Genomic DNA, 27173 nt, shown 5'->3' on the forward strand with positions numbered 1-27173 from the left:
TTAAAAGGCAGTATTAATTGGTTCCATTTGCAGGAAGACCTAGCCACCTGCCACTGGGAACGGAATCTTTTAGATAAAGATCATGGGGCATGCGTGGTGTGTGTGCGCATACACATGCACTGCCGTAGTGATAAGGGTGTTCATTTATCCATGTCATCCTATTATAACCAAAAATTCATATAAGGGATCATGTTTCTTAGCTCTTCGTTCAGCCTGGTATTTGAACCAGTTAAAGCCTTCTATTTCCACTCAGATGGCTTAGCAGAAGGAAATACTGGCTTGGAACACAGGGAGCTTAGGCCTTCTGTCTAGATCTGACATGATATAATTGTGGTATGCAGAATGCAGCAAGTCCTCCCCTCTCTGGGCTTCAGCTTTCTCATTAGAAAAAGGAGAGATGTGGTCAGTCTCCAAGGTTCCTTTGGGCAGTCTGTGTGACTCACTGCCAGGGCATGCCCGGCCTTACTCAGGTCACAAGAATCAATCGATTGTGACAGCGGAGTTGTTTCCAAGGATTATGAAATAAAGAGCAACCTGAAGATACATTAATTGAAACAAACTAGTTTTGGGTACCTGGGTGGCTCAGTCGGTTAAGCGTCTGCCTTTGGCTCAGGTCATGATCCCCAGGTCCTGGGATCCCGTCGGCGGGAGCCTGTGTCTCCCTTTCCCCTGCCTACCACTCCCCCTGCTTGTGTTCTCTCTCTCTGTCAAATGAATAAATAAAATCTTTAAAAAAAAAGAAACAAACTAGTTCCAAAACATCACTTTTACTACCCAAAAGAGTCAGTTTCCCACTACCTGTGTTGACCTCAGTAAGCTTCTAAAGCAGAAACATTATCCTGTTGCCTCATTTATTCTCAATGAAGACACCACTGTCAAATCCATACATTTATGGAGAATTTTCCTTTTTGATAGCCACAGATATGACTTCGGGTCCCGGCTTACTGGGTAATTCCTGGAAAGACTGATACTGATTTTTAAATAAAGGCAAAACACTATACTTGCGCGTTATGGTGATTTCCCTTACTCTCTGATTTAGAGCTATTTTGGGGTTTCTTCCACAACTTCTTTTATTGTGGTTAAATACACATACCCTAAAATTTACTATCTTACCCATTTTTAAGTAGCCAGTTCAGTAGTACTGAAGTGCATTCATACTGCTGGGCATCCGTGTCCAGAACGGAGAGATCCAGACCTGAGCTAAGCAAAGCTTTACAAGATTACCCAGTGAACCCTGCACATGAAAACAGCCCTCTCTCTTGGCCACTTCTTGGCTCTGGTCTGAATCAGAAGCGACGCCCTTCTAACTGTACCAACCCGAAAGAAGTAAGTTTTCTTCTGAAGTCAACTTCTTCTGCGATACAAGGAGCCCATTCGTAGGAGAAAACAAGGACTTCCCTCCTGTTTCCTGAGGGTTAGAAATAGACGTCTTTGAGCACAGCCCTGCCAGCCTGGCCTCCGTCCCAAGGTCTTTACACTTCAGATAAAGGACAAAGGGCATTTTCACTCCTGTTATCTTTCGCTGCAGCAAACAGCACATTTTCATTCGCAGTACACAGGGAAACGGGAGGTGGCTGGCCAGAGCACCTGGCTGAGGGAGAGTGTGCCACGGCCAGGACAGCAACTGTGAGGTGAACAAAATGATCCCAAACCGAAGTAACATAAACCTCGCCTGGCTCTGTACGCACAGAATGTTCCCGACAGCCTACGAGAAACATCTAACTGCCAATACTCAAGTTCTTAAGATGACCATTCCTCTTACCCCTAAGTCCCCTATGTTCCCATTTTTTTAGGGCATCTCATATTCCAGCAGGGATGCAGAACAAAGGCCTGTTACCTCAGGAGAGTGGACAGCAGAATCAAAATGTGCGTACTGGGGACTGGGCTGGTGAGTGGGGGTTTGGGGACACCAGACTAGGAATTGAAGTCTTCTGTCAGCTCAGGGCCTTGAGGGGCCGAAGTAAATTATTCATCCATTTTTAAAAAAGATTTATTTATTTGACAGACATCACAAGTAGGCTGAGAGACAGGCAGAGAGAGAGGAGGAAGCAGGCTCCCTGCTGAGCAGAGAGCCGTTGTGGGGCTCAATCCCACCACCCTGGGATCATGACCTGAGCTGAAAGCAGAGGCTTTAACCCACTGAGCCACCCAGGCACCCCTTATTCATCCATTTAAATAATAAGAAAAACACAACCCCCACAGCTTGCCCATTCCATTCTCCTCAAAGGATTGGTGAGATTCAAGGACAGAATTCATGTGAACAATGGTCTGGTATGATTATCAGTAGCAACGGTAATGATATTATTTGTAAGCATGGTAGGTACAAAGGGTAGGGAGAACGCATTTCGTGGTGGTAAAAGCCAGTGGTGGATGGTTATGGAAGCAGATTAGGAAAGGCCTGAGAATCAGAAAAATTAGGATTTATGCAGTGGGCCATGGGAAGAACCGGATTGCTACGCATGATACCATATAGCGAATACGTTTCTTTAAAACCGGTATGAGAGCAGTAAAAGCAATGACAAGGTCAGGGTGTAGAGAATACTAAGAGTGGCAAGGAAGGAGATCAGACAGAAGAGGTTTCTTTCTCTTAAAAACAAAAAAAGTTAGCACTTTATTTTTTTCTAATTCTGAATGTTCAAAGAAGAAAATTCAGAAAATACAGTAGGAAAACCGTAAGAAAATAACTTCCACCTGTTACCCCTGTTTGTCTCTTGACAGATATCCTCCCCTACGCTCACAGAAGACACTCCCAAGAGCTTGGAGACTGGCTAGCCAGGACACACTCACTACATATGCGAAGACAGACTGAGTTCCAAGTTTCGACACTAAGAAGACAGCGTTGCTATTACTAAGACAGAGACATGTGGTCAGGGAAGAACAGGGGCATCCAGCCAAAGAATGCAGCACATGGAAGTACAGGGACATGGCTCCTGACAAGAGCACAGCATTTGGGAAGGCAGAGCTTCTGTTCGGTGACCCCTTGTCCTGACTCCCACTTGAGAGAGAGACGATATCTTACTTATTTCTACGAAAGAAATGAGAACTGTATGATGTGATAAAAACGCTAACTATCACTGCAATGGCAATCACATTACAATATATTAATGTATCAAGTCAACGCATAGTATAGCTTACATTTACACCATGTAATATGTCAAGTATATTGTCTATTTCAATGAACAAAAATTGCCAGGGGTGGCTGGGTGGCTCAGTCAGTTCAGAGTCTGACACTTGGTTTCAGCTCAGGTCCTGAACTTAGGGTTGTGAGATCAAGCTCCCCCACCCCCTTGTAGGGTTCAGGCCCAGAGCTCAGCATGGAGTCTGCTTGCGATTCTCTCTCTGCCCCTCCCCCACCCCCTTCACAAAAATAAATAAATCTTAAAAAAGAGCCTGCAGTGAGGGTGGTGGTAGCCGCAGCCACAGGCAGTACTGTGGGACATGGGACAAGGGCTCCAGGGGTCGTCCATGGCTGTCGGCTGTCAGCGGACCTACACTCTGTCCCTTGTTCTCAACCTAAGCCACAGTACCCAAACAACTGTGTGCCTATGCATTTATAGCAACACATGTGTGTTTTTCACAACTAGAATTTAAAGAGTAACTGAAATTTGATTAAAGAGAAAACAATGCTTCGGAAAAACAACTCAGGCCATTACAGTTGCTTTCCAACTGGATTTAAAAAAATGAATCTGGATTATTTGTGGTCGTTAGTAATCATTTTATGAAAGTTACTTGTGTCTCCGTTCTGGAACAGAGTGCAAAAAAAAAAAAAAAATCTAGAGGTACTGATAGCCTGTTTACATTTTGGGAACTCTGAGCATGAGGTGAAGAAATGCATTTATTTCTCCACGTCTTTTTTATATTTATAGCTACTGTGCCATAACTTGGCCCAACAATCCTAACAATATGTGGGCATTTCCTTGGGGTGCTTTGTTGACTTTTAAATGAATGCTGAAATGGCTTAAAACATGTAAATATTCACAACGTTCTGCCTCCTAGGCCTGTGGTTTTACCCTAGTCTGTGGCCAAAGACAGTCGGCCTAAACCGGTTATCTGCTTATCTCTACAGCTAGTTCTCTGGTTCACGGGATTACAATGGATTGAGAAACTCCATAGAAGAAAACAGCGCTTAGCACTGAAAAACAAAATTAAAAACAACAAAAAAATACTCAAACTTCAAAGATCACTGTGAATAATGGGATACTGCAAATATCTCAATCCTTCAGGGCCGGTGCTATTACAAAGAGGAACAAGTTTTGACAACGAGCCATCCAGCAGTAGTTTGTATCAAAAGCCACAAAAACTCTTTCAGTCTGGTAATCTCATTCCTGAAAATTTATCCTAAGGGAAAACTTCAATCAAGGAAAACATGTTGCTAAATGGGTGAAGATGTTCACTACAACATTACCTACCTCGGCAAACAAGGGAAAAAGCCTACATGTCTCTTAATGGAGTGCAGGAAGACACTGTCTCTGGGGGCACTGACTGGTATGGAAGAGGCCACGGGATGGGATAAGAGAATGGACAAGCCGTGTGCTGGGCTACGGATGGACACCAGCAGAATAAACTGATCTCGTTACATGTAGAGTCACTAATCAGGCCTTCAGATTATAGAGGAATGCCAAGCTGCAAAAGGACAACTTCAAAAAGTGATGGTCACCAGCACCTCGGTGGCTCAAGCAGGTAAGCGTCTGCCTTCAGCTCAGGTCATGATGCCAGGGTCCTGGGATCGAGCCCGGCATCAGGCTCCCTGCTCAGCAGGGAGTCTGCTTCTCTCTCTCCCTCTGCCTGCCCCTCCCTCTGCTCGTGCTATTTCTCTTTCTCAAATAAGTAAATAAATAAGTAAAATCTTTTTAAAAAAGAAATACAGGGCTAAAAGTTAAGAGACTAAAAGACTCACCTACAAAAGTTAGTTTCTTTTTTTCTTTTTTTTTTAAGATTTTATTTATTTATTTGACAGACAGAGATCACAAGCAGGCAGAGAGGCAGGCAGAGAGAGAGGAGGAAGCAGGTCCCCTGCTGAGCAGAGAGCCCGATGCGGGGCTTGATTCCAGGACCCTGGGATCATGACCCGAGCTGAAGGCAGACGGTTTCACCCACTGAGCTACCCAGGCGCCCCACAGTACTGAGTTTCTGATTTACAACGGATTTCTGTGGCTGGAGTTGTATTTCCTTCCTTGCTGAACCACTGCAGATGCCCTTCCCTCCCGGCAACTAACTAGCCATGGTCCCTGGTGCAGACAGACACTTCTTTTCCTCTCTCCGTACTGTCCTCTCTCCCAAAACCCAGAGTCCAGAAGCCATTGCCTCCAGAAGTTTCAAGCATCAATCGCCTACCCACCTGCCTGCACTGGAGCTAATGTGAGAAACTCAAGGTGTATGTTATTTTCTCATTAATTTCTAAAACACAAAAAAAGAAACATGTTACTTAAGAAGATGAGTAACTCACAAACTGGAAGCAGCTCCTGACACTCGGCTCAATGTTACTGCCCCCGAAGGACGCGACTTCACCCAACTGCCTTGGGATCTGGATAGAGTCATGCAGGAGGAGGCCCAGCCTGCGTTGGTCACAAAATCCTGTTGAACTTGCCACTTGCTTGAAAAGGTCTACAAAAGGAAGAAGGGCATTTCAACAATCAAAAAGCAGCACCACGTCGATGACGGCAGAACCTACCACCTACCTCAATTCCAAGCACTTACTTACTGAGAGCAGCCAACATTCCCACAGAGAGGGGGTTCCTTCTAATTCAATGTGCACAGCGGCACATTTACTATTTTTATGGATCAAGTTAATCATCACCGTGTGTATATATAAAGTGTGACAGCTTTTAAATAAACTATAGCCCTGCCAGAAACGTGAGTTTATATATAGTCGTGACACCTGAATTTTCCTAAGCCAAAATGTCATCCTTTGGGAAAGGTTTTATATATAGGATGTAACCATTATCATAAAATAAATATTTTAGCAGTAAGAACCATGTAACTGGTTCAAAGTACCATCCTCTTTGGACATCAGAGATTCAAAATAGACCCAAATTGGAACTTCCTTATGAAGTCCTAAGATCACAGAGTTTCTTGCATGTGTTCCCACAGGATTCTGTATATGTTCGTAAATTAGTTCCTATCACTTTATACATTGGTCTAATACATGTCTGTCTTTGGGGCTGAAGAATTATATCCCCCACGAGGGCAGAGACCGTATCTGCTCAGCTGTGTACGCGAAGTGTCACGGAATAAATGAATACCCAGCACTTGACATGTTATGTCTTCTTCTCAGAAATAAAATCATTTCAATCATACCTTAAATTCAAAAAGTTGCCAACAAAAGTAAATTCAAGGAAGTGTTTCCTTTTCATAAGCACATTTGAAACTCTAAGTAACTGAATTGTTTTATGCAGGTATCTAAGATGTCAATCACAAAAGTAAGACAACATGCACAGCATTTTACCATCTCTCTGATACACATGCACAGATTTTTCTTTCAAAATTATGAATTATCTTCTCCTATCCCAATCTGAAGTTCGTATTTTTGTTTCACCAACCTCAAAACACGTTCGCTCTTGAGTTATTCGAAACACAGGCTCAAAGCTCCCTTTGGTTATTACGATGGGCTGGTACCATACCATTGATAAGGTTAGATTACAAACTAACCTGTAAATAATTCCACTATTTAAAGAATAAAAACCCACAGAAATATTCTACTTTACCCAAAACACCTTTTTAAATGGTTAACGAAAGCCGTTCAGTTCTTTTTCTTTGGATCCGAGGATTAAAAAACTCAAGTGGAAACGACATAAAAGTGAGAGCTAAAAGGGCCTGTGTATTTTGAGACTTACTCCTGGGGGGAAATGAGCAGTAGGACACAGAGGGGCTTTAGAGAAATTCAATCTCTTTTATCTCCTGCCCATCTTTAAGCTCGGCATATCTCATCCCTGTGTGGCTAGGCCTTAAGGGAAAAGAGATTGGACCTGATAGGCGAGGTTTGCTTAATATTCCTACCATCAAGACTTCTTACGAACCTTTAAAGGGGAAAAACAAGTACAGTCCTTCACAACGGGAACGAATCGCTTAGTCATTGCAACCACTGCTCCTCTAGCATTTGCTTTTCATTCGGATTCACGCATTTTAAGCCGAAGAACCCAAGAGCTAACCAAAGGGAATTCTATAAGGTGATATTTACCCTGAAAGAAATGGCAAGCTCTCTGTGTCTTAAGTAATAAAATGTTAGTCACGTCACAGAACTGTACAATGTGCGCTAAGATGATTATAAAATAAACAATTTTTCTGGAACACGAATGCCAGATAGTACTCTTTAAATAAGAATCCAAAAACTAAGCAAGCACATGGATTAAACCCTCACATTTATTTTTCTGACTTCTACAAAGGGGTTAGGAAATTAGACTTTATCCTCTAGAAACATGTGTTTTATTCAGACACAGTCAATGTAATGTAAAATCATACTTGGACTGGAGAAGTTAATCCTCATTCTCAATTTAAATACCTACCATTTCATGTTTGACAAGCAACGGCACAAACCAAGTTTGAGGACACTCTAAAAGCAGTTCCGTATCTTACAAGGGGGACCCGCTATCACCACAGAACACGAGGCACTCCCCATCTACAACTGGGGTAAATCAGCCAACGTTCATAAAAGAAGATAAAGTTAATACACGAGACTTACATCTGTACTTGTCTTCCAAATGGGCTTTGCACAGAGAAATGATGCCAGTTTTAAAAGACAGGACCCGGATCCTCCCCGTTCGTCCCCTATTTCGAATAATCAAACCAGGAAACAATTACTAAGACTTTAATAGATGGTAAACACTTCTTAAGAAAAACAAACAAACAAATAAACCCTTGGATACAGGAACTCTACTGCCCACTGTTGTATGAAACCAATGGTCTTATTAAAATCTGTGAAGAACCTGTTTATTATATACTATCTTTGTTATCTGCCTCATCTATCTGGTCTCAAATGTGACCCAAACGTGACCACTCTGACCAAGGAACTTTTACCAAGTTTCCCATTCTTAAAAGCCCTTACTTGAATTGTAACAGTAGCGCTACATAAAAAGAATAAAAAATATCCTTCTGTTCAATGGAGAGCCACCTGGGTGTTTAAATTGGTAAGTGGAAGGATTACTACTATGCACCAAGTTACTTTGGTTCCTCAACAAATTGCCTTCTGTGCTTACTGACGCCCCCCCAAAAAAACCCAGCACTCTGAGACTGTCCTCAGACTGCCCCTGACTGAGAAGACAATCACTCCCTTGAGGCCACATGACACATAATATAAAATACACACATTTATCTTAAGAAATGTAAGATATCCTGTATTAAAGAAGATTCAAATATATGATCTTGAAGAGCAATTTAAAAACAATCTACTGCTGTATTGGTGTTTTAAATATGTTTACACTTTCACGTTTCATATAAGGCTAAAATATAGCATTCTTCATGACAAAGGTATAAATGGTTCATTTTATCCATGGGGGGGGGAAGGAAACATGAAAATGAAAGAATGTTCCATTTTGTAGAAAATGATTTTCAGTGATTTGCAGCTTTTACTTTGTTAGAAAAATAAAGTGAACCTTACATGATGCTTAAAGAGACAAAGATATTATATAGTAATTCTCCCATTTAGCACTTCAAAACTGCAAAGAATACATCCCAACTGGGTTTACTTTGGGTGAACAATATGCTCAACTTTTAACTGGTACAATTTACTAAATCCCTTAGTCAAACAGGATCTAACGCCCTAACAACATTACGATCATTGGAAGATTTCCTTATATTTTCACCTCTTTAAGAATGGCAAATCAAAGTTTAACAAGTAAACTTCGTAAAGTATGACACAGGTCTTCAAGGAGTTAAAATTGCCCCCAAATAATTGCCAGGCAGGTAGAAGGGAAGCTCTATATACCCAGAATCCATTCAGATGTCTTCTACAAAGAGCACAGCGCCAAAACGTATGTGAAGGAACACCTGAGTACAAACCCTTATCAGAGCAAATGTTAAGGGTACTCCACAATGAAAATCCAGTAAGTTCAAGGGTTTGGTAAATAATTACCAGAATTAAACAGCCAGGTGGTCCTGGAATTCAAAAAGGACTACCTTATCAAAATACCAAAGAAGAAAGTATACATTTTAATCACAGAGGTGGCAGAAATCTCCAACAAAGGCAAAACAGCTGGAATGCAACTCCTCTCAGAAAAGCTTCCAGATTCCCAAACGGGGTATGTTCTCGCTAGCACATGAAATGAGGCATGTCATCATTTTGAGGTGTAAGAAGAATTAGTCAAAATTAAGACCAATTACGTCTGCTACCTTCCTCAACAGCCTTCAGTAAGCTCAAGACAAAACTAAGAACTGGGGATACCTCCTGTGTGCAATCCAAGAGAAGTAAACGAGTATTGTCCGAGAGAGTGAGGAAGGGAGGTGAATGCTCTGAACCTTCCTCGGTTTGAGAAGCCAAGTTGGCTCCAGAAAGGGCTTGTTCTCGTTTTGTGTGGCTTATCAATTCACCATTCTCGGCAAAAAGCTCCTGAGTGTCAGCGAACACTCTTCGGATCTGGTGACAGGTGTGCCAGCGTCTCCAGGAGCACATCCATTTCTGCCACCAAGTGGGAGCCGCCCCCGAAAGTGGATGGAGGAATGCAAATTACACAGGCAAGAAAAAGCTACACACTGACTCATTCTACTATTTGAAACATGAGCATGAAAAATGATGATCTCAGGGTTTTGTTTGTTTTCTGAGAGCAATCTACATTCCAGCTCTTACCTCCTAGTTGATCCAAGTATTTTTCGGCTTCGGTGAATACACAAATGATTTATCACGGGGACAGCACTGGGCACCTTTCATCCTGAGGACAGTATTTCTACACTGGGGCCCCTGTTGTGATGCTAATTACATGCGCACCACTCTGAAAACTAAGCGTACCGTGGCAGAGTCCATAAAGAGCTGGCCATACGTACGTGTCATAAACATTCAGCAGCCAATTGAGGCACATATCCACGCAGAGAGGGACGTTGACCAGATTGTTGTGTTCCTGCTCCAGGCGATCATAAATAGTGGTCAGACAATTAATGACCTGCAGAATGTCCATGGGCTGGTCATTTTGCTTGAGGTTGTGCTGGTCCAAGGCTTCGCATGCCGCCGACAGGCTCAACAGATCCACTGAAAAAGCCACATAAAGATCACAAGTGAGTCCGCAGGGAAAAATCCTCCTTTCACTCTTTCTCCCCTTCCTGGGAAAATCCTGGTTGGGCTGTCTCATAGTCTTCAGCGAACACCAAACCCAAACCCTATCCTCTTTAAAAAAAATTTTTTTTTGAAGTCTAGTTAGTTAACGTATAGTGTACTACTGGTTTCAGGGGTAGAATTTAGTGGTTCATCAGTTGCACAGAACACCCAGTGCTCACTGCATCAAGTGCCCTCCGTAAGGCCCAGCACCCAGTTACCCCATCCCCCCACCAACCTCCCCTCCAGCAACCCTCAGTTTGTTCCCTAGAGTTGAGTCTCTCATGCTTTGTCTCCCTGTTTTTGTCCTGCTTTATTTGCCCTTTCCTTCCCCCGTGCTGACCGGTTTTGTCTCTTAAATGCCACATGAGTGAAATCATAGGGTTCTTGTCTTTCTCTGACTGACTTACTTTATTCAGCATAATACCCTCTAGTTCCATCCATGTTGTTGCAAATGGCAAGAGTTCATTCTTTTTGATGGCTGTGTAATATGCCATTGTATATGTCTATACACATATACCACATCTGCTTTATCCATGTGCCCTTCGATAGCTCAGCTGGTAGTGAAGGACCGCAGTTTAAACCCTACCCTCCTTTGAAGTGGTTTGTCTTCACCCCCAGCTCTACGTTTCACGACTGGAGTATTCAGGATCTGAGGTTACTGTTAAGTCTCGCTGGCACTAGGTAAAGAAAGTGGGCAGGAAGAGTCTCCATTCCTGAAGTAAATGGGTATTTCAGAGTTAAGGGGACCTAGAATGCTCTATGGGAACAGACTCATTTCCACTTAGTACAAGTAAGAAAAAAATCTGTTTTACTAGAAATTTTAAAAGAGCTCCTGACAGTACCTTTGTAGATTACTATTAGAGAAGTTCAGTTTGATTAATCTGTGTGGTTAGGGTTGTGTAAACTCTATTTCCAGCTATGCATTTGTAATCATTAAGTGTTTTTCGCCTTGAAATATCACTCACCTCACATTCTCTCTGCTACCTTAATATTAAGTGAAAAAGTCATCAACTGGATTAGAATTTTGAAAAGAGACACTAAAGTAACTGCATAATCTACTCAGTTTTTAGACTTGAGGCTCACTTATTTCTCTCATCTCCAAGCTGTATTTTACAACGTGTACTTTTCAAGTCCTCTAAGAACTTTCTAAGATGGGGGGAGATGTAAGTGTAACTTATTCATATGCCATGAGACAAAAATTTAACAAAAGCGAGACCTCAACCTTGTCCAACTGCAGCAAATCGCAAGCTTTACTCCCAAATGTCACGGGAAGACATTTTTCTCTAAAGCCAATTTATTAGCCAAATTGGAAATGCAGCAACAGTGCTTTTCTAACACCTAATACACTTAAGCTCTGGTCTGAATTCTCTGTCCTTGGAGACAAAGAATCAATGGTAATTAAGTCAATTTCTTGCACATTTGGGGGGAGGAGGCAGACAAACCCGGACCATCCCAGTCAGTAAACAGCTAGGCGGATGCTACACGGATGCAAATTTAAGGCTTCAATGTATTTTACTAGTTATTTGTGGAGAGTTCTAATTAAATGTTCAGGGAAGGGGGTGAATATAGTGGTTCATACCTCTGCAGGTTCATACCTATGTCGTGCACGTTTTTCTCTTTTGAAAAAGAAAAATAGTAACCTTTGAAGTTTCCCTGGAAAGCAGGAGCGGTTTTTGTCTTTCATCCCAGCCAGTAAAGCTCTGTGGCTTCCACGCAGTTTCCCGAAAATGCCCCGGACTAGCACTCACCCTATCAAAGCAAAGGCCCCACTCCTTTTGTGTTAAAATACTCTCGAGACAGAGAAATGACCTCTTTACATGGAAGCCGAGACTTTATTTAAAGCGGCAGGAAAGAACATAGCTTGATTTGAGAGGGAGGCAGGTAGGAAAAAGATCGAAGAATGGAAAAAAATAATAATAATGCAAAAAGGCAGGGGGCCTGGAGGAGGGGAAGGCCCAGTAAGCAGACAAAGGACTCCTAACTTCCTCACCCCCTTCCCCTTCTGTGTGCTGCACTTGCTCAGAGGGCAAAATATTCAGGTGCACTGTAGGGAGAACATTTAGAAAAGCAGCTCACCATCTCCGTGAGGGCGACAGAGGAATGGCTTTCTTCCAAATACCAATATTCTCAGTGCAATTCTTTGTAAACTGAAAGAAGGAAGCTATGGGTGCTTTGAAGTTTTTCTATTATTTTCTTGTGACTCTGCTTCCATCATTATAAATATTTTGTCTTACATCCAAGGATACAAGAACTAACAAGGGAGAATATGCAGACTCGGGTTTGTACTAAGAGTCTCATTTACTCGTGATGGAAGAAAACAAACCAGTAGCAACATGGCACGGATTTCTTGTTATTGAGTCTACTCTCATCTCTGCACAGGTGAATGGGTAACACACAGAATAGGAAATCTGGAGTAGAAACAGCTCCAGAGGGGAGCAAGGCAATTGCTCTGGAATAACAGGAGCAGAGATGACACGGTGAGGAGAGAAATACTGTGCAGCGAACTTTGCCGAAACCAGCTGCGATTCAACAGGAGAATGGTCCCTCACAGAAGACTGGAGAACACATTTCTCCCAAACGAACGTATCAAACACAATTCCCCTTTCGTGGAACAATTTTTCAAAGACTTGTAATCAGGTATCCATAGCCAATACTACGCACTTGAAAAGAGGAGAGAAAATCGATAGGGACAATTTAATTGCCACAGAGACATGCACTTAACTGATCCAAACGACCATTTGAAAGAATACAGTGAGATCTTTTGATGAAACATTAAACATAATGATTCACTATTTCTAGAAGCCTCAAAAAGCAACCAGCAGACACTTCTGTGAGACTGTTTTGTTGTTGTTGTTTTTTATCTCAAACTAGGAATTTTCACTGGGGGATGAATGTATATATCTTCTTACTAGGGAATATATTTGCAAGTCATATAAAAACCCAAACATGTGCTAATATACCCACTCTTTCAAAAATTATCTGTATAGTAGAAGATGCTATAGGTTTTGACACAACTGAATAGGGCCCATTCGTTGGCCTTTCTCTGTGTCAGGGCTGTGGAGTTGAGAGAGGGTGGGGAGAGGACAAAAGGACTTGCTCTCCAGGACCCTCTCTGCCCTTCAAGAAAAGCAGACAAAGCAGAAAATGAAGCAGGATATTGGGGTGGGGGTATACAGAGTGTAGGATCCCATTAATGGCTACTGAGACTCTGGTTGCAAGTAATCAAATCATGTTGATTTCAATCAACATTCTAGATTCAAATGCTAACTCCACTCCTTTCTGCAAATGCTACAAGTGAGGAGCTGAAGCAGGATTTTTTGTCTTTTACTGTCTCTTGGGCTCTGAAGACCAGAAAGCTCCCTTAGAATCCTTCTGCAGTTGAGAAAGTGGAGACCAGAGAGGAGAAGCCTGACTCTTAGAATTGTAGGACACATGGAGGTCCATAGTGTGGAGCACAAAGGGAGGTTGCAGAAGGCGCCCTTACAGACTAGACAAAGAAAACCATCCCACCTTCTCTACCAGGGAGAACAGTGGAACAAAAGAGAAGCACCAGAAAGTCAGTTAGCTTAAGTCCCATGGTGCCCACATCACCCCCACGCTCATTTCACAAGTCAATGCAGAGACTTTGTGTTCATATACCAACAACCCCGAAACCTACTCCGTGCATACAGAGACAGAGGAGGGCACCGGGGGGTACCGGCATAAGCGCTGTGTGCCTGCTGGCTCTTGCCCAGGCAGCGGGCACCTGTGGGAAGAGAAGGCTACTGGTGATGTCATGCTGTTCTCCAGGCAGCTGACAGGGCTGAAGGGCTTTCCAAGCACATCTTTGGCCACCAAGAAAGTTGGTGCACTTTGATGTGGTTATCTGCACTGTGAGGGTTCATCTCAGAGGCTCTGGTGTTGGCCTAAGATGTTTTTTGCTAAAAGGCTACACAATGCAGAGCCTGGATCAAAGCAAGGAAAAGAAGTGCCTTACTGTGTTGATGTGTAGCCATGGGTTAAAGCTCATCATTACTGTTTATGCATAAAAGTTACACTGAACATTTTTCACTTGGTTTGGGGGAGACTCATGAGTGCTGCAGGGAGACTCATGAGGACCAGCTATGGGGAAAGAATGTGCCCAGGTTACCATAAGGCTTTAAGAAACCCTGTATGAAACTCCACTACGTGCTCTCTGGTTTCCAAAGTGGTTTGTGCTCACATGTGCAGTTCTTGATCCAAGAGAGAAACTGCATCCTGGTACCGCCCTTCCAGAGATCAGGCGCTCGGGGCTCGCACCTGGCTTATCTGGACCCTAGGCTGTGAGGCAGCCTGTGGTTTTGATCCTGCTTTTAATGCTGACGGGATATTGTAGCCATTGTCTTTAATGAACAGTACATTTTTAAACACTCTCATTTGGGTTCCGTGAGTCTTTAGCAACTGAGCCCTGACTGCTACTCCCAGTGCAATTAATGTCAGGTGTGAGATTGCTTAGGAGACCGCCCCCACCCCCAACTCATCCTTAGCTAAAAATCTGGCTACGGTATTACTGAAGAAAAACAAGAGGATTCTGATAGAAGGGATGAAAATGAACCGTCGCTGCTGGTTTCCAAGCTACGCTTGACTTCAAGTAGCACAGGCTTTGACATTGGTTATCGATGACAGAACTTTCTAATGGAATCTATAAGTGGTAGAACCTGAACTGGAAGAGCTAACAGGTCGACGAAAAATTCAGTTCCTTGGATGCCATCGGCCAAGCTCCGAGAAATTCAGAATCTCCTGTAGATAGAGCTTCACGCTCTCTGGCCTGCAGGTGGAGATCTAACCAAAGGAACCTGGGCAGCTCTCACTTTGATAAATGGGCTACACCTGTGAGACCACTTGCAATTAAAAAGATCATTCACGTGGGGGACTTAGCAGGTGTTTCAACTTCACCACATTTTCTTTTTCAATGCCATCCCTAGCTGTCCACGGACTGGGGCTACAGTTAAGAGTCTCAAAGGCTGGTTATATTCTGAAACAGGACATTACGGCTATTAGTTGGAACCTAAGTGCAAAATTCCCACAGGGATTGACGGAATGGATTACTCCTTCCCCACCCCTCAACTAGCTGGAGCTGACTGTCCACAAATGTTTTGTTGCCTAGAAACAGGGTAACCCCATTTTTCCGTACTAACCCGATCTTGCCCTTTAGCATTGGGAAGAGACAGAAGAGGAATCCCCGCTAGGCCTCATCTTGCCACCAGCTCCATACGCATGAGCCAAGTGGCTGAACCCAAAGGACATACTTCGTGTGCGGGTGGAAGGTTTGGACTAAAATCAATGATAAGAAAGAAAGGTCAGACTGTTGCTGAAGGGAATAAAGCCATGCCATGGGTGTTACAAAAGGGAAAATCCAACATCACTGGTGCCTAGAAAGAGGCTTAAAATGTGCTCCCTTAGCTCTGAGTCAACTATCTCTTTGAAGAGTCAAGAAGTGGGGGGGGGGGAAAGAGTCAAGAAGTGAAGAGGGCAGCTGGCCAATCTACAGAACACGCTGAGGAAGAGACGTGAGCTCTGATTATAACCACGAGTCTTTGGAGCAATACTAAAGCAGCTATGTCTTGGTTCTTGTTTCACAGGACACATCTGTTATTAAGGATCTGTACTGAAAAGTATCCTGTGGGATTACCTACCCAGTCAAACGTGAAAAACACTGATTTACAACAATCTGAAAGAACACTGTGCGGCCACTGTGACCGTGAAGGTTTAAGAAAGGTCTTGGGTACATGGTAAAAGGTTCATATGCTTTACACCTCCTCTGTCACAATATTATGTGTAAAAATAAATAGCTATTTGACCCGTGGTATGAGAGGAAAGCCACAAATGGGTGGATGGACAACTGGAACACTGTGACCCCCAAGGAATAAAAGCCTAAATTGAGGGGCCCACATCCCTGTGACTGAAAAGCCAGAAATGTGATGTGGACAATCATAGAAATTTCGGTGGCATAAGCACAGCAACAACTATGGAGGAGGGATGATGACTCATACGATGTTAGCCTGGGTAACTGGACATTTGTGCATATCACATTTATTTCCTCATCATAGTAAAGATGTGAGTACACAATGGCAGCAATGTGTCTGCTGGACCACAGAGCATGGGGCCGTGCGACATAAAAGAAAATAAAAGGAGAGTAAGGAGCTCAGCAAGGGGTCCCCCGCCAGAACGAACTGGCTCTGAATGGGGAAAGATACGTGGATGGGAGAGATCTCCTAGTGCAAAGACAGCACTTGGAGGGCACCCAGCTCTGAAAGCCAGGTTAAGGATGGCAAGCCCCCTAGAACGGTGACTGGAAATGAAATCTACAAGGTGCTCCTTGAAGAGTTTCCACATCACCACTCAGGGCCAACCGTTCCTCCCCTAGTGTGCACCTCCCGGATACTGGACACATTTGGAATAGGAGTACAGTACGTCCCCTGGGAGCAAAAGAGGTTCTGTTACAGGAGCCCTCACTTCGGGCACCAGCATCTGGGAGACCACGTAAGCTGAGAAAATTCGCTTGGCTCTGGTCCTCAAGATTGTTTTGCATCCTAAAAAAAAACAAAGACCTGGCCTCCCACCTATGTGAAAAAGAACCCCTTGCCTATATGAGAAAGATGGATTTTATTGGCACGGACAATACAATGAGCCTGGCCTCTTGGGCTGCCTTGCCATAAGGCAGCCTGTGGCTGTGAAAACACATCTTGGTTCTCACGCTGTGGCCTCACTGGGGCCTTTCCCTGCACTAGACTGAAGACGCGTAAGCTACGCTGTCGTGGATCCGGGAGTCTCTGTTAGCAACTGAACCCTGTCGCAGGCCACCCTCGGTGCCCTCTCAAAAGGTGAGGTGGTTTCATCAAGACGGGACCAAGTCTTTCACCTGCTTTGTCGTGGCGAGGGAGAGTGTGGCAGCCGTGACTTTATTCGGACAACTTCAGGTCCTACCAACTCTCTCTTTGCGATCCAACTGTTCTCTAGTTCTTGTTTGCAGAATATCGGTCACATTTATCAACTGCAGTACGTTGAGCCCTAGGTTTGGGCTCTCTCCAACCCACCACATGCTAAGAAACTAAATATACATGTATGCTTTGCTAACTGCATTTTTAAGTCTGCTCTTAGAAGCTGGAGAAATTTTTAATTGTAGAAGTCACACACACACACACCGAGAGGACATCATCAGAACTACAGATGGACAAAGAAAAAGCTCAGATTATCTCCTCCTAACTCTGGGCGGGGGGCGGGGGTATCAGCCTTAGGAAGCAGCTTACAAATCCGTCTTACCAAGATTTTCTCTTTGTCTCTGCTTTTCTGCCGAGTTTAATTTTCACTCACAGGGCACTGAAAGGCAGTATGGGCCATGCAACATTAAACCGATTACAAACTGGGGACATTACAGGCCAATGGTGAAGCTCTCAACTTAAATAGCAAATTCTCGATAGTGGATGAAATTGTGTTATTCAGGTTTCTGCAATATTGAAGCTTTGATAGCGAAGTGCAAAAAGATGACCAAAAGCTTAATGGCAGGAATGCTGCATATTTTCTAAAACATCAGTAATTCAAACTCTTCCCTGGCATCAGGACATCACTGAAATAACATCATTAATTTTCATTAAAGCGAAGTTGGTAGAAGCGCCCTTCTGTTGGAAGAGCCAGCCAGGACAAGTTTTATTTGCCAGTAGCACAGACAATGGCTCTTTATCATGGCTTCGCAGGCACAGAAATGACAAAGGCTGGAAGATAAACCTAAGCAAACATCAAATTAAGAGGAAATTCTTAAATCATCTACTGAACGGTTAGTTAAGTAATGTCACCACACATGTTTTCAAGAATAAAGGGACTGGAGAAATCCTTATTCTGTAGTCATACGACATGTGGAACTCTATCATTCTTGAGAATCCAATATGTAACTTAGGTAAATACACCCTACACCCTAATTTGGCTGCGCCTAAATCTTTTTCAAATAGAAGAAAAGTCATGCTCAGAAAGCAAAGGCTGAGAATTTCATATCTGTTTCAAAGTGGAAATTCTACATCCTACCCTCAGAGCTTAACTCTACTACAAGGTTATAAACTCAAATGGTCAAACTTTTTCATAATATCAAATTCCCCCATTTCCCAACATCTACTGGAAATTTTAACTTAAACTGAAATGATAAAATGAGACATCTTTGTGAGCAGAATTATTTAACAGAAGAAGTGGATAATGCCTAAATCCAGGGAACAAAGCAACATGATAGAGAAGTACAGTCACTAGAAGGTTTTCCATCTTGTCTATTTCTGGGCTTTTTCAAAGTATAACCAGAAACAGCTGATTATCTCTCTTATACTTTCAGGATTTCACAGGAAGAGACTCTATACTAATAATGCTTTACAGTAACAGGTTCATAATTATCCCTTTATCGATGGAAAACATTATCTCTGGGATGGGACAGGGCCAAGAGAAGAAAAAGAGGCAGAAGACTTCTACGCGCAGTTCTCTGACTCCGCCCAGCTCTCTGACTCCCCTCTCCAGTGGGCCTTTTTCCAGCTACGGTATGTTAACAGGTCCCTGAGGAAATCCCAGGTCTGGGGAGACCGTTAAAAAACACTTAAACTTGGCAGTTATATAGCTGAAAAACGACAGCTTCAGACTATAAGCTGTAAGGAAATGGAAGCCTCAATTTACTTTTGTTCATGCATCCATTCCATGGAAACATACGAAACCCTACCGCGTGCACTGGGCTTTGCGCTAAGGACTGGAGAGGCCCAGATAAAGATGAAAAGCTGACTCTCTCCTCCCAAGTAATTTCACTTCTTGAACATTTCTTCTCCCTCTCTGGGGAAAAAGCCCCAAGCCAGCAACTGTTCTTGACTGACTGCTAGCCTCTGCAGACCTCTGGTCAGGCTCCTTAATTCCCAAAGGCTTGGAAGCCCAAATTCACAGTTCTCTCTTCCCTGGTTCTGGCCCCGACTCTGGAGGATTTCAACATGGGGAGGGATGACCGGTGCATCACTCGACTCACTCCCCTAACTTCCTGTTTCCTCTCTGTGCAAGTTCACATCTACAGCACCCACTCAAATGGTCAGAGCCGAGATCCAGTCACCTGGACCTGTTCCACTCCTGAAACAATGTTTAGCTACGCTACCCTCTGACCACAACTTGCCAACCTTCCAGTTATTTCCACACCACCTCTTCCTATGCCTCCCTCAACAGTTAGCCCCTCGATCCCTCTACCTCCTGATTATCAGCTTCCATGTGAATTCAACATGGCCTTGACAGATATCATCACTTCAACCACTTAACCATTCTTTTGCCCAGATCTCCCCTTCTCTCGCCCTGCTGTCATGTGCCCACCTGCGATGGACCCATCTGGCTCCTGAGTACTGAGTGAGCCTGGAACAAGCCCACACCCATGAAGGTTGGTGCTGCTACTGAACACCAAGCAGACTGGGCTCCTGCTCAAATCAGCCCTCTTCTCTCTTCTTCTCCAGAAAGGTGAACCCACCCACAACCCTATCACCCTCCACTCCCAAATGTGGCAGAGGAACACTCTACCTTCCACAGAAAACAAACCTCCACATGGCTTCCCTCACCCTCTAGCCCCTATATCTCCTTAGCTACCGGACCCACACAGATCGCTGCCTCGCCACCCCCTGTTAGTGGAAGAGAGGTGCCCCCACCTTCTCTTGGCTCCTAGATTAATTATCTCCCTTACGCTCTGAGAAGTCCTTTTTTTTTATTATCTTGTTCTCTCTTCTTGTCGTCGTGATTTAAATGGACTCAAGTATCTTTCAACTTCTAAGTATATACACTTCATTAATGCCTCCATCCACGGCAGCCAACTGCCACCATCACCCCCCTCCTTCAAACTAAATTTCTCCAAGAACCAGCCATACCGACCGTCTTTACATCTGCTTCCGATTTATTTTTAAGCCCACTTTCCCACCTCCACTGTGCTTCTAAGAATCTCACTGAAGTCAGTAAGGACCTCCTTATTGCTAAATCCAATAGGCACATGCACCAACTCCATGTTGACCTCCCAGCCCATGTGCCCTGGTGGCCAGCCACTTCTTCCCCCCCAGGCAGTACCTGGCACTCGAGTTCACAGTTATCTTCCTTCTCCCTCCAAGGCCAGTGCTTTGCAATTGCCTCTGTACAGACTAAATAGTCTTTTCTTCCTCTGCACGCTCTCCCCGAGTCTACATATGATGAGCCCTAAATATTATTTGTCTACTACTTCTCCCGAGCATCACAGCTTCATGCCCACCTCTCCCAGGCAAGTCCACCATTCTGCCAAGTGAGCACCTCATAGCTTCCCTGAGTCCCCCTCACCCACCCCATCAAGTTCATCACTAAGGCCTGTCGACGTTACCTCTTACGTGTGTCTCAGTTGTCTCCAATTCTCTCCTTTCCTCCAGTGCCCATTCGGGCCACGGTGTGGGAAGGTTTAGAGTACCAGAACTGCTCAACCAGTTGCTCTCATGGGCTGCACAACCCCCACCCTCAATTCACGCTCTATTCCACGGCCATGATGATGTTTCTCAAGGAAAATCCCATCATGTCACCCCCTTGCGTGGCTCCCCACTGACCACTAGATTCTTGAAATAATTTAAAAAACCTTTTACAATCCTCCTCCCACTTCTCTCTCCAGCCAAATCTTTCACCATAGTCCTTCCTTTGGACTCTGTGCTTTGGCCACGCTCAAGCATTTTCAGTTCCTGAATGGAACACGTGCCATTCCTTCTGACTAGAACACTCCTCCTAGAGTGAGCTCTACTAAGCCTTCTGGACTCACAGAGCTTAGGTACCACCTCTTCCAGCAAAGGGTCTCTGAAGCTCACCCCTACAACTAACTCTTCTCAGAGTACCCTCATTCTTCCCCTGTCACATGATGAAATAGAGGCCTTCGAAACCATCTCTTTACTTTTCCTCAGGCTGCCCATAAAGTGTGGCAATGGACATGGTATCACTTCATTTCTCTTTTTTAACGGACTGTGCACATTCTCAGCAATCTTATGTATATTCACCTATGTCTCCAGACTTTATGGACACCCTCAATCTTCGTCATAAGGCTACAAGTGCCATTAGGGTAGGGACTGGAGCAATTCCTGTTTCATGGCTCTATCATCAAGGCACACAGGCCTTCAAACAACATGTTCTAATTAGCTGCGATAATAATGGATTATATATAAATCATGAGATGAACATGATGATACAGGACACATTCGGATTTCCCTACTGAGCTATGATATGGAGCAAAAGCAGAGAACTTAGCCTGTCATCTGTCCTCCATCACGGCAACCACCCAAACCCCAGCATTCAAGCTAATAACCTACTCACACCTGCACAATGTGGTTAGGGCAGATAAGTCTTCTACCACTAAAGGCATTTTAGAAGAAGCAATAAAGGCAGAAGACGGAGAGATTTCAAGTTTCATAAAGGTAACTCAGGATGCCGGAGCCCTTATTTCGAAAATATAAATTATCAAAACCTTATCAATTCAACATCAGTAGCTGAGGAATGGTGACAGGAGAGATTCTGAACAGCCTAACAAAACAGTTTAGGGCATACTAGGCCAAAGAGATTTTAAAAAGGGGATTCTATGTTACAGCTGGTCTTATGAGAGCTATTTCTCCCCTCTCCAAGTGGAAATACCCCCGAACCCAATTTTTTTTTTTAAAGCAAGGAGGAACTATCACGTATTTCAGTCATGGGTTAATACTCACAGCAAAGGGCCTTCTGCAGTCTTCGGAGTTTCATGGCCGTCCTATAAGCTGAGAACCTGACATTATTCAGGTCAGCTGAGGAAAAAGGGGACAAAACAGAGATCATTTGTTATTTCATCAAAAAGCACGAAAATTCCCGCTGTTTTGGAAACAAAACAACAGTAACTTAGGAAAAAAAAAAATCTCTTGTACATATGTCCCACATTTTGGGTGGTGAAAATTCTGTCAATTTTTGGAAAAAGCAAAAACAAGCAAACAGAAACTCTCTTTGCTGTCTATCGCTCAAGCTAAATTCTACAAACTACACTGGACATCCATGCAGTCCTTGTTCCTGAAAGGGAAGATGAGACAGACAGGCATTTTTTTTTTCTTCTTCAAGACAATAGCCTCCGTTCTACTGGAGAGGATCTTTGCTATACAAGATTCAAGCGAACAAGGAATGTATTTTTTAAATAGCTCCTAGAACTTAGCCAACAATCAAGTGGCAATTTCATTCTTTTGGGGGGTTTGGGTTTCTTTTTTTTCTTTTTAAGTACAGATGAGTTTGTTTTCTCAGTAATATCGAAAAGAATATTTCACCAATGAAAATACAGGAGGCCTTCTAAAAAAGATAAAAGTTTAAGATGAAGATCTCAGGTACATGAAAAGCATGTTTGTGTAATTTAAAATCACAGTGGAAGAGCTCTAGGCTTTAAGGAATTAATCTTGGATTTATTTCACTGATAATATTTGGGTTTTTTCCCAAGTTTTTCTTTAAATTCCAGTTAGTTAGCTAACAGTGCAATATTAGTTTCAGGTACGAATATAGTGCTTCATCACTTCCATACAATACCCACTGCTCATCCCAAGATGAGCCCTCCTTAATACCCATCACCTGTTTAATATCTTTTTCTGGTTATAAAAGTTATACATGCTCACTGTGGCATAATTAAAGAAATCAAAGAAAAATATAAAATCCAGTAAACAAATCACCCATAATCCTATGATCCAAAGAGAGGCACTGTTAACATTTAGAGAATTTCTTATCCAATGCATGTGTGTGTCTGCATGTGTGAGATATATTTTAAAATGTAACTGGGACTAAAATAAACATGTAGTTTATAATCTAAGGTGCCACCATTGTAATATTCATCACAGATGGTCTCAACAACGTCTGCTACTGCGGTTTCTACACCACCTGTCTATCAAGCCCCCCACACCCCTGACCCAGCCCAGAGCTTTATTTCCATGATGCCCTTACTGAAGTGTGTGCAAACCTTGGAATACACTGGGCTTTATGTCTCTGCTGGCATGTCTGTGGAGTTGGGTTTCAGGAACCCAGTTCCAAAAAGCTCCTTGAGGACAAGTACTCTGTCCCTACTTCTGTCATCGTTCCCAGGTAATTAATATACAACTGCTCTCTGAAAAAGCGAGTGTACTATAGCTAGTGAACCACCAGCGGATGGAAGGACTAAACGAGCAAAGGAACGAGAGAGAGAGAACAAAACATACCAGCAAACATGTCGAACCGCCATAATCGCATGGCAGCGGCAAAACCAATTCTGACCGGGCTCAGGAGAGGGAAATGAGGTAACACATAATCCAAGTTGCGCGGTTCAAGAGCATTAACTGTAGGGCCTTTGCCAAGACTGAACGCAAACACCTCAACTGACATTAGGTAACGGAAAAACAATGTCTGTCATGCATCTGAAAATATTCAGCCTGACAATTATAAAAACAGACAGTATTAAATGCTGGCGAGGATGGGGAGTGACTGGAACACTTTACACACGGCTGGGGCGGGGGCACGTAAGCCTGTATTTCCACTTTGGAAAACCAGCTTAGCAGCTTCCCATGAAATCAAACAGACATCTCTCTTGGGACCCAAATAGTCCCCTCCTAGAGATTTTCCCCCAAAGAAATACACACATGTGCACAAAAAGATGTGTCCATGAATGTCCACAGTAGTAGCTTTTTCTGTAACAGCGAAAACCTGGTAACAAATCATAAGGAGAAGGGACAGACTGGGCAGAGCTGTACCATGGGACACTAATCTTCAATGAAAAGAAACTAGATACTGGTAATTTAACATCAACCATCCTGCAGAATGGCTAATGCCAAGTAGAAAGCAGACGAGAAGGGTAAATACTGTTAGATTCCACAGACATGAAAAGCTAAACAGACAAATCTCACCTATGTTGATGGAAGACTGCTACGCTGGCAGCCTAGAGTGCGATCGGGGTGGCTAGAGGACTTCAAGACAACACAAGGTTATTTTGAGGTGACTGAATTCAGTTATGTATCTTGACTGGTATGGAGGTTTCTAAGTGTATACATTTGTCAAAACTCTACCTATACAATTAAAAGGGATGCATTTTATTGCAGATGATGCCTTCATAAAGCACATCTAAAGAGTTTAAAGTAAACCCTCACGTGGACAGTACAGTATGACACGTGTGTGTGTGAGTGTGTGTGTGTGTGTTAGCTTAAGCTATACTGCAGGGGCGGTCAGTTGTCTTAATCAGGCATGCACGCTCTAGGGGTGGTTGGCTAGCAATTCATCAAAAAAGCCTCACTCCAGCAGTGGCCACCGTAAGTACTTCAGCTATATTTAGCTCCTATTCCACCAAGGGATTCATAAATTATCCTAATTAATGCTAGATAGGTTTGCACTGGTGATAGTAGTGGTTTGCAAAACAGGAGGACTGTTGAAAAGGGTTTAGACATGGTCCCTGCCCTTTTACTATCAGGATATGAGAAGAATCGAACAGGCTCTCCACGTACAGAAACGGGGCCCTACACTAGATCCCAAGATGTCCACCTGTAGGTCACTGAATTGTTGGTTGCCTGAGTTCAGTGAGATGCTCCCCAGAATCCTGCTGTTAGAGCGGTAATTCTCAAACTTAAACATGTATCAGAATTATGGGGGGGTGGGGCCGCTAGCTAAAAATACAGATTCCCAGGCTGCGCTCCCAAATTTTCTTTTTCCCTAGATCCGTAGAGGGTCTGAGAATGTGCATCTCTAACAAGCTTCCAGGTGATCCTGATGCTGCTGGTCCTCTGTGTTAGAGGGCCCGGGCTAGGGGGCAGGTGTGAGACTCATCCGCCAAGCACTCACAAAGGCAGGGTTGTGATCTCACTCTGCCTTCTGCATTCGCTTTAAAGACTGTTCTGTACCCTGTGGCTAATAAATGTTCTTTTGTGACAGAGCCAGTTCTGAGACCTGCTTTCATTTTAAACTGGTCGGTAGGCGTGTATAAGTTAAACCACGTCTAACTTGGCATGGCTACCAACACATACCAAAGAGTACCTGTGTGGGTCCTTGTTAGCCGAAGTGTGATTTGCGGACCAACAGCATCAGTTATCTCTTTGGAGCTTGTTAGCAGTACAGAATCTTTGGCCCCACCCAGATCGATGAATCAGAATCGACATTTTTTTTAACAATTTTTTTTTAGATTTTATTTATTTGTCAGAGAGGGAGAGGGAAAGAGAGTGCGCACAAGCAGAGGGAGCATCAGGCAGAGGAAGAAGCCGGCTCCCCGCTAAGCAGGGAGCCCAATGCGGGACTCGATCCCAGCATCCTAGGATCGCAACCTGAGTCCAAGGGAGACACTTAACCGACTGAGCCACCCAGGTCCCTGCAATCAACATTTTAACAAGATCCCAGGTGATCCATATGGACCCTCAAGTACAGTCAATTCTTTAATTGTACATTTTAACAAATTTACGTTTTCCACATTGTTCAAATATGAACTCTGCACAAAGACCTGCTGTCTTTTGCTTTTCTAAGTTCCACTTTGTGGGTTTGTACAAGATTGAATGGCAATCATGATCAATTAGACTAAAAGTTCACTTCTGGGATGTATCTGTGGGTCTCCTGTTCATGATGAACACCAGTGAAAGGTACTCAATATATTAAAAGGGTCTAAAAGTGTCCTCAAAGGTAACAGGAAGAGATTCTTCCTCCAAGTGAACACCTTTTCCCCGGAGTTTGTTCTCTGCTCGGGAGAACTTGATTTACCTCCATCCCTCTGACTGTCCCTCAGTGTCTCTTCTTCCCTGAGAGTCATGGTTCTTCCCTTGTCTCTCTTCCCTAGTCATCACTGCTTCCCTTCTTGGGTGGTCTCAGCCAACTCATGTCTTCTGGCACTAATCCACAAGACATGAATTCCTGTCCTCCCCCCTCACACCATTTGCCAGTCTGATCAGACTCGCCCTCTACTTGGTGGCACAGAGTTCGTTCGCACACTCAGAAATAAGTTCCCTTGGTCTTTATAAAATAAGCAACATAGAAACACAGAAATATCCTTCCTGTGAAGGATAGAGCAGTCTTTCCTTACCACCATCCCATAGCAGTTTCCAAAGAACAGCCTCCAACTCCAAATTTCCTTTCATTCATAGACTTCAACTGAAGTATGGCGTGTGAACTGTGTGTCAGTCACATATCTTAGCAGAAGATACTGGCAAATACTTTCTCTTCTGTTTCTCTTTCTTTCTAATCCTCCTTTTTAAATGCCTATTAACTCACTGGTCTTGTTTCCTACTATCTTCCTTCTTTCCTAGAACTAGGATACTTCTCCTTCCCACCCCAATTCTACCCCCTTTCCAGTTTTCCAGGTTCTGTTCAGAATTCAGAAACAAATGATCTAAATGAGGTCAGAATCTTCATCCGTATTTCAGTGTATTTCAAGAACTGGCAAATTCCACACGAAGCTACAGATCCAAGTGGGAGAGGGGAAGATGATCTGATTCTTTCTGGGTGTGGTTCCCTATGGAATCCTATCGGAGACAAGCATCTGGTACATTGCCGCTCTAGCAGGGCTCTCAGCTTTAGCAGTTCAAACTGTTCCAAGTCCTCCCAACTATGGCGTTCTGCCCCAAGTTCATCCTTTCTGACTCCCATTCACATACCCCCAACCCACTGCCTTCTGGCCACCAGGTTTCTGTGCCCCTTCCCTGCCCTGGGTCCAATCTCACTACTGCTCTCAGTGACTTGGAAATCAGAGAAGAAAGAAGCTGGGAAAATACCTACTTTTCATCAGCATGCAGCAGAAGCCATCCACATTTTTCTCCAGTAAGCATCACTGGATTACAACAGAGTTCTGGTGGCCTGGAAGCCTTACTGGGGAGAGATAACCATCTGTGTTGCTGGAGTCTGCTGTGTTGCTAGGAATCTGAAGCACCACTCCCTCTGGCTTATAACTGAAGTTAAGTCTCTGCCTCGGAAAGCAGGGAGGATGCACACAGAA

At 43.6% G+C, this 27173-nt stretch overlaps 1 protein-coding gene across 3 annotated transcripts in view; it reads right to left on the minus strand.

The window, feature by feature from the left end:
* LOC111150534 (dystrophin) overlaps positions 1-27173 on the minus strand; it is a 2087545-nt gene that overhangs the window by 86615 nt on the left and 1973757 nt on the right. For all 3 annotated transcript variants that reach the window (XM_022508030.1, XM_022508029.1, XM_022508028.1), the window contains 4 exons: positions 21946-22020; positions 9973-10174; positions 7679-7764; positions 5447-5604 (listed from right to left, as the gene is read on the minus strand). In XM_022508030.1, coding sequence (XP_022363738.1) covers positions 5447-5604; positions 7679-7764; positions 9973-10174; positions 21946-22020 — 521 coding nt within the window. The remainder of the gene's footprint in view (positions 1-5446; positions 5605-7678; positions 7765-9972; positions 10175-21945; positions 22021-27173) is intronic.

This window comes from Enhydra lutris, unplaced genomic scaffold (genome assembly GCF_002288905.1).
Source record: "Enhydra lutris kenyoni isolate GAN:26980312 unplaced genomic scaffold, ASM228890v2 scaffoldscaffold23, whole genome shotgun sequence".
Lineage (NCBI taxonomy): Eukaryota > Metazoa > Chordata > Mammalia > Carnivora > Mustelidae > Enhydra > Enhydra lutris.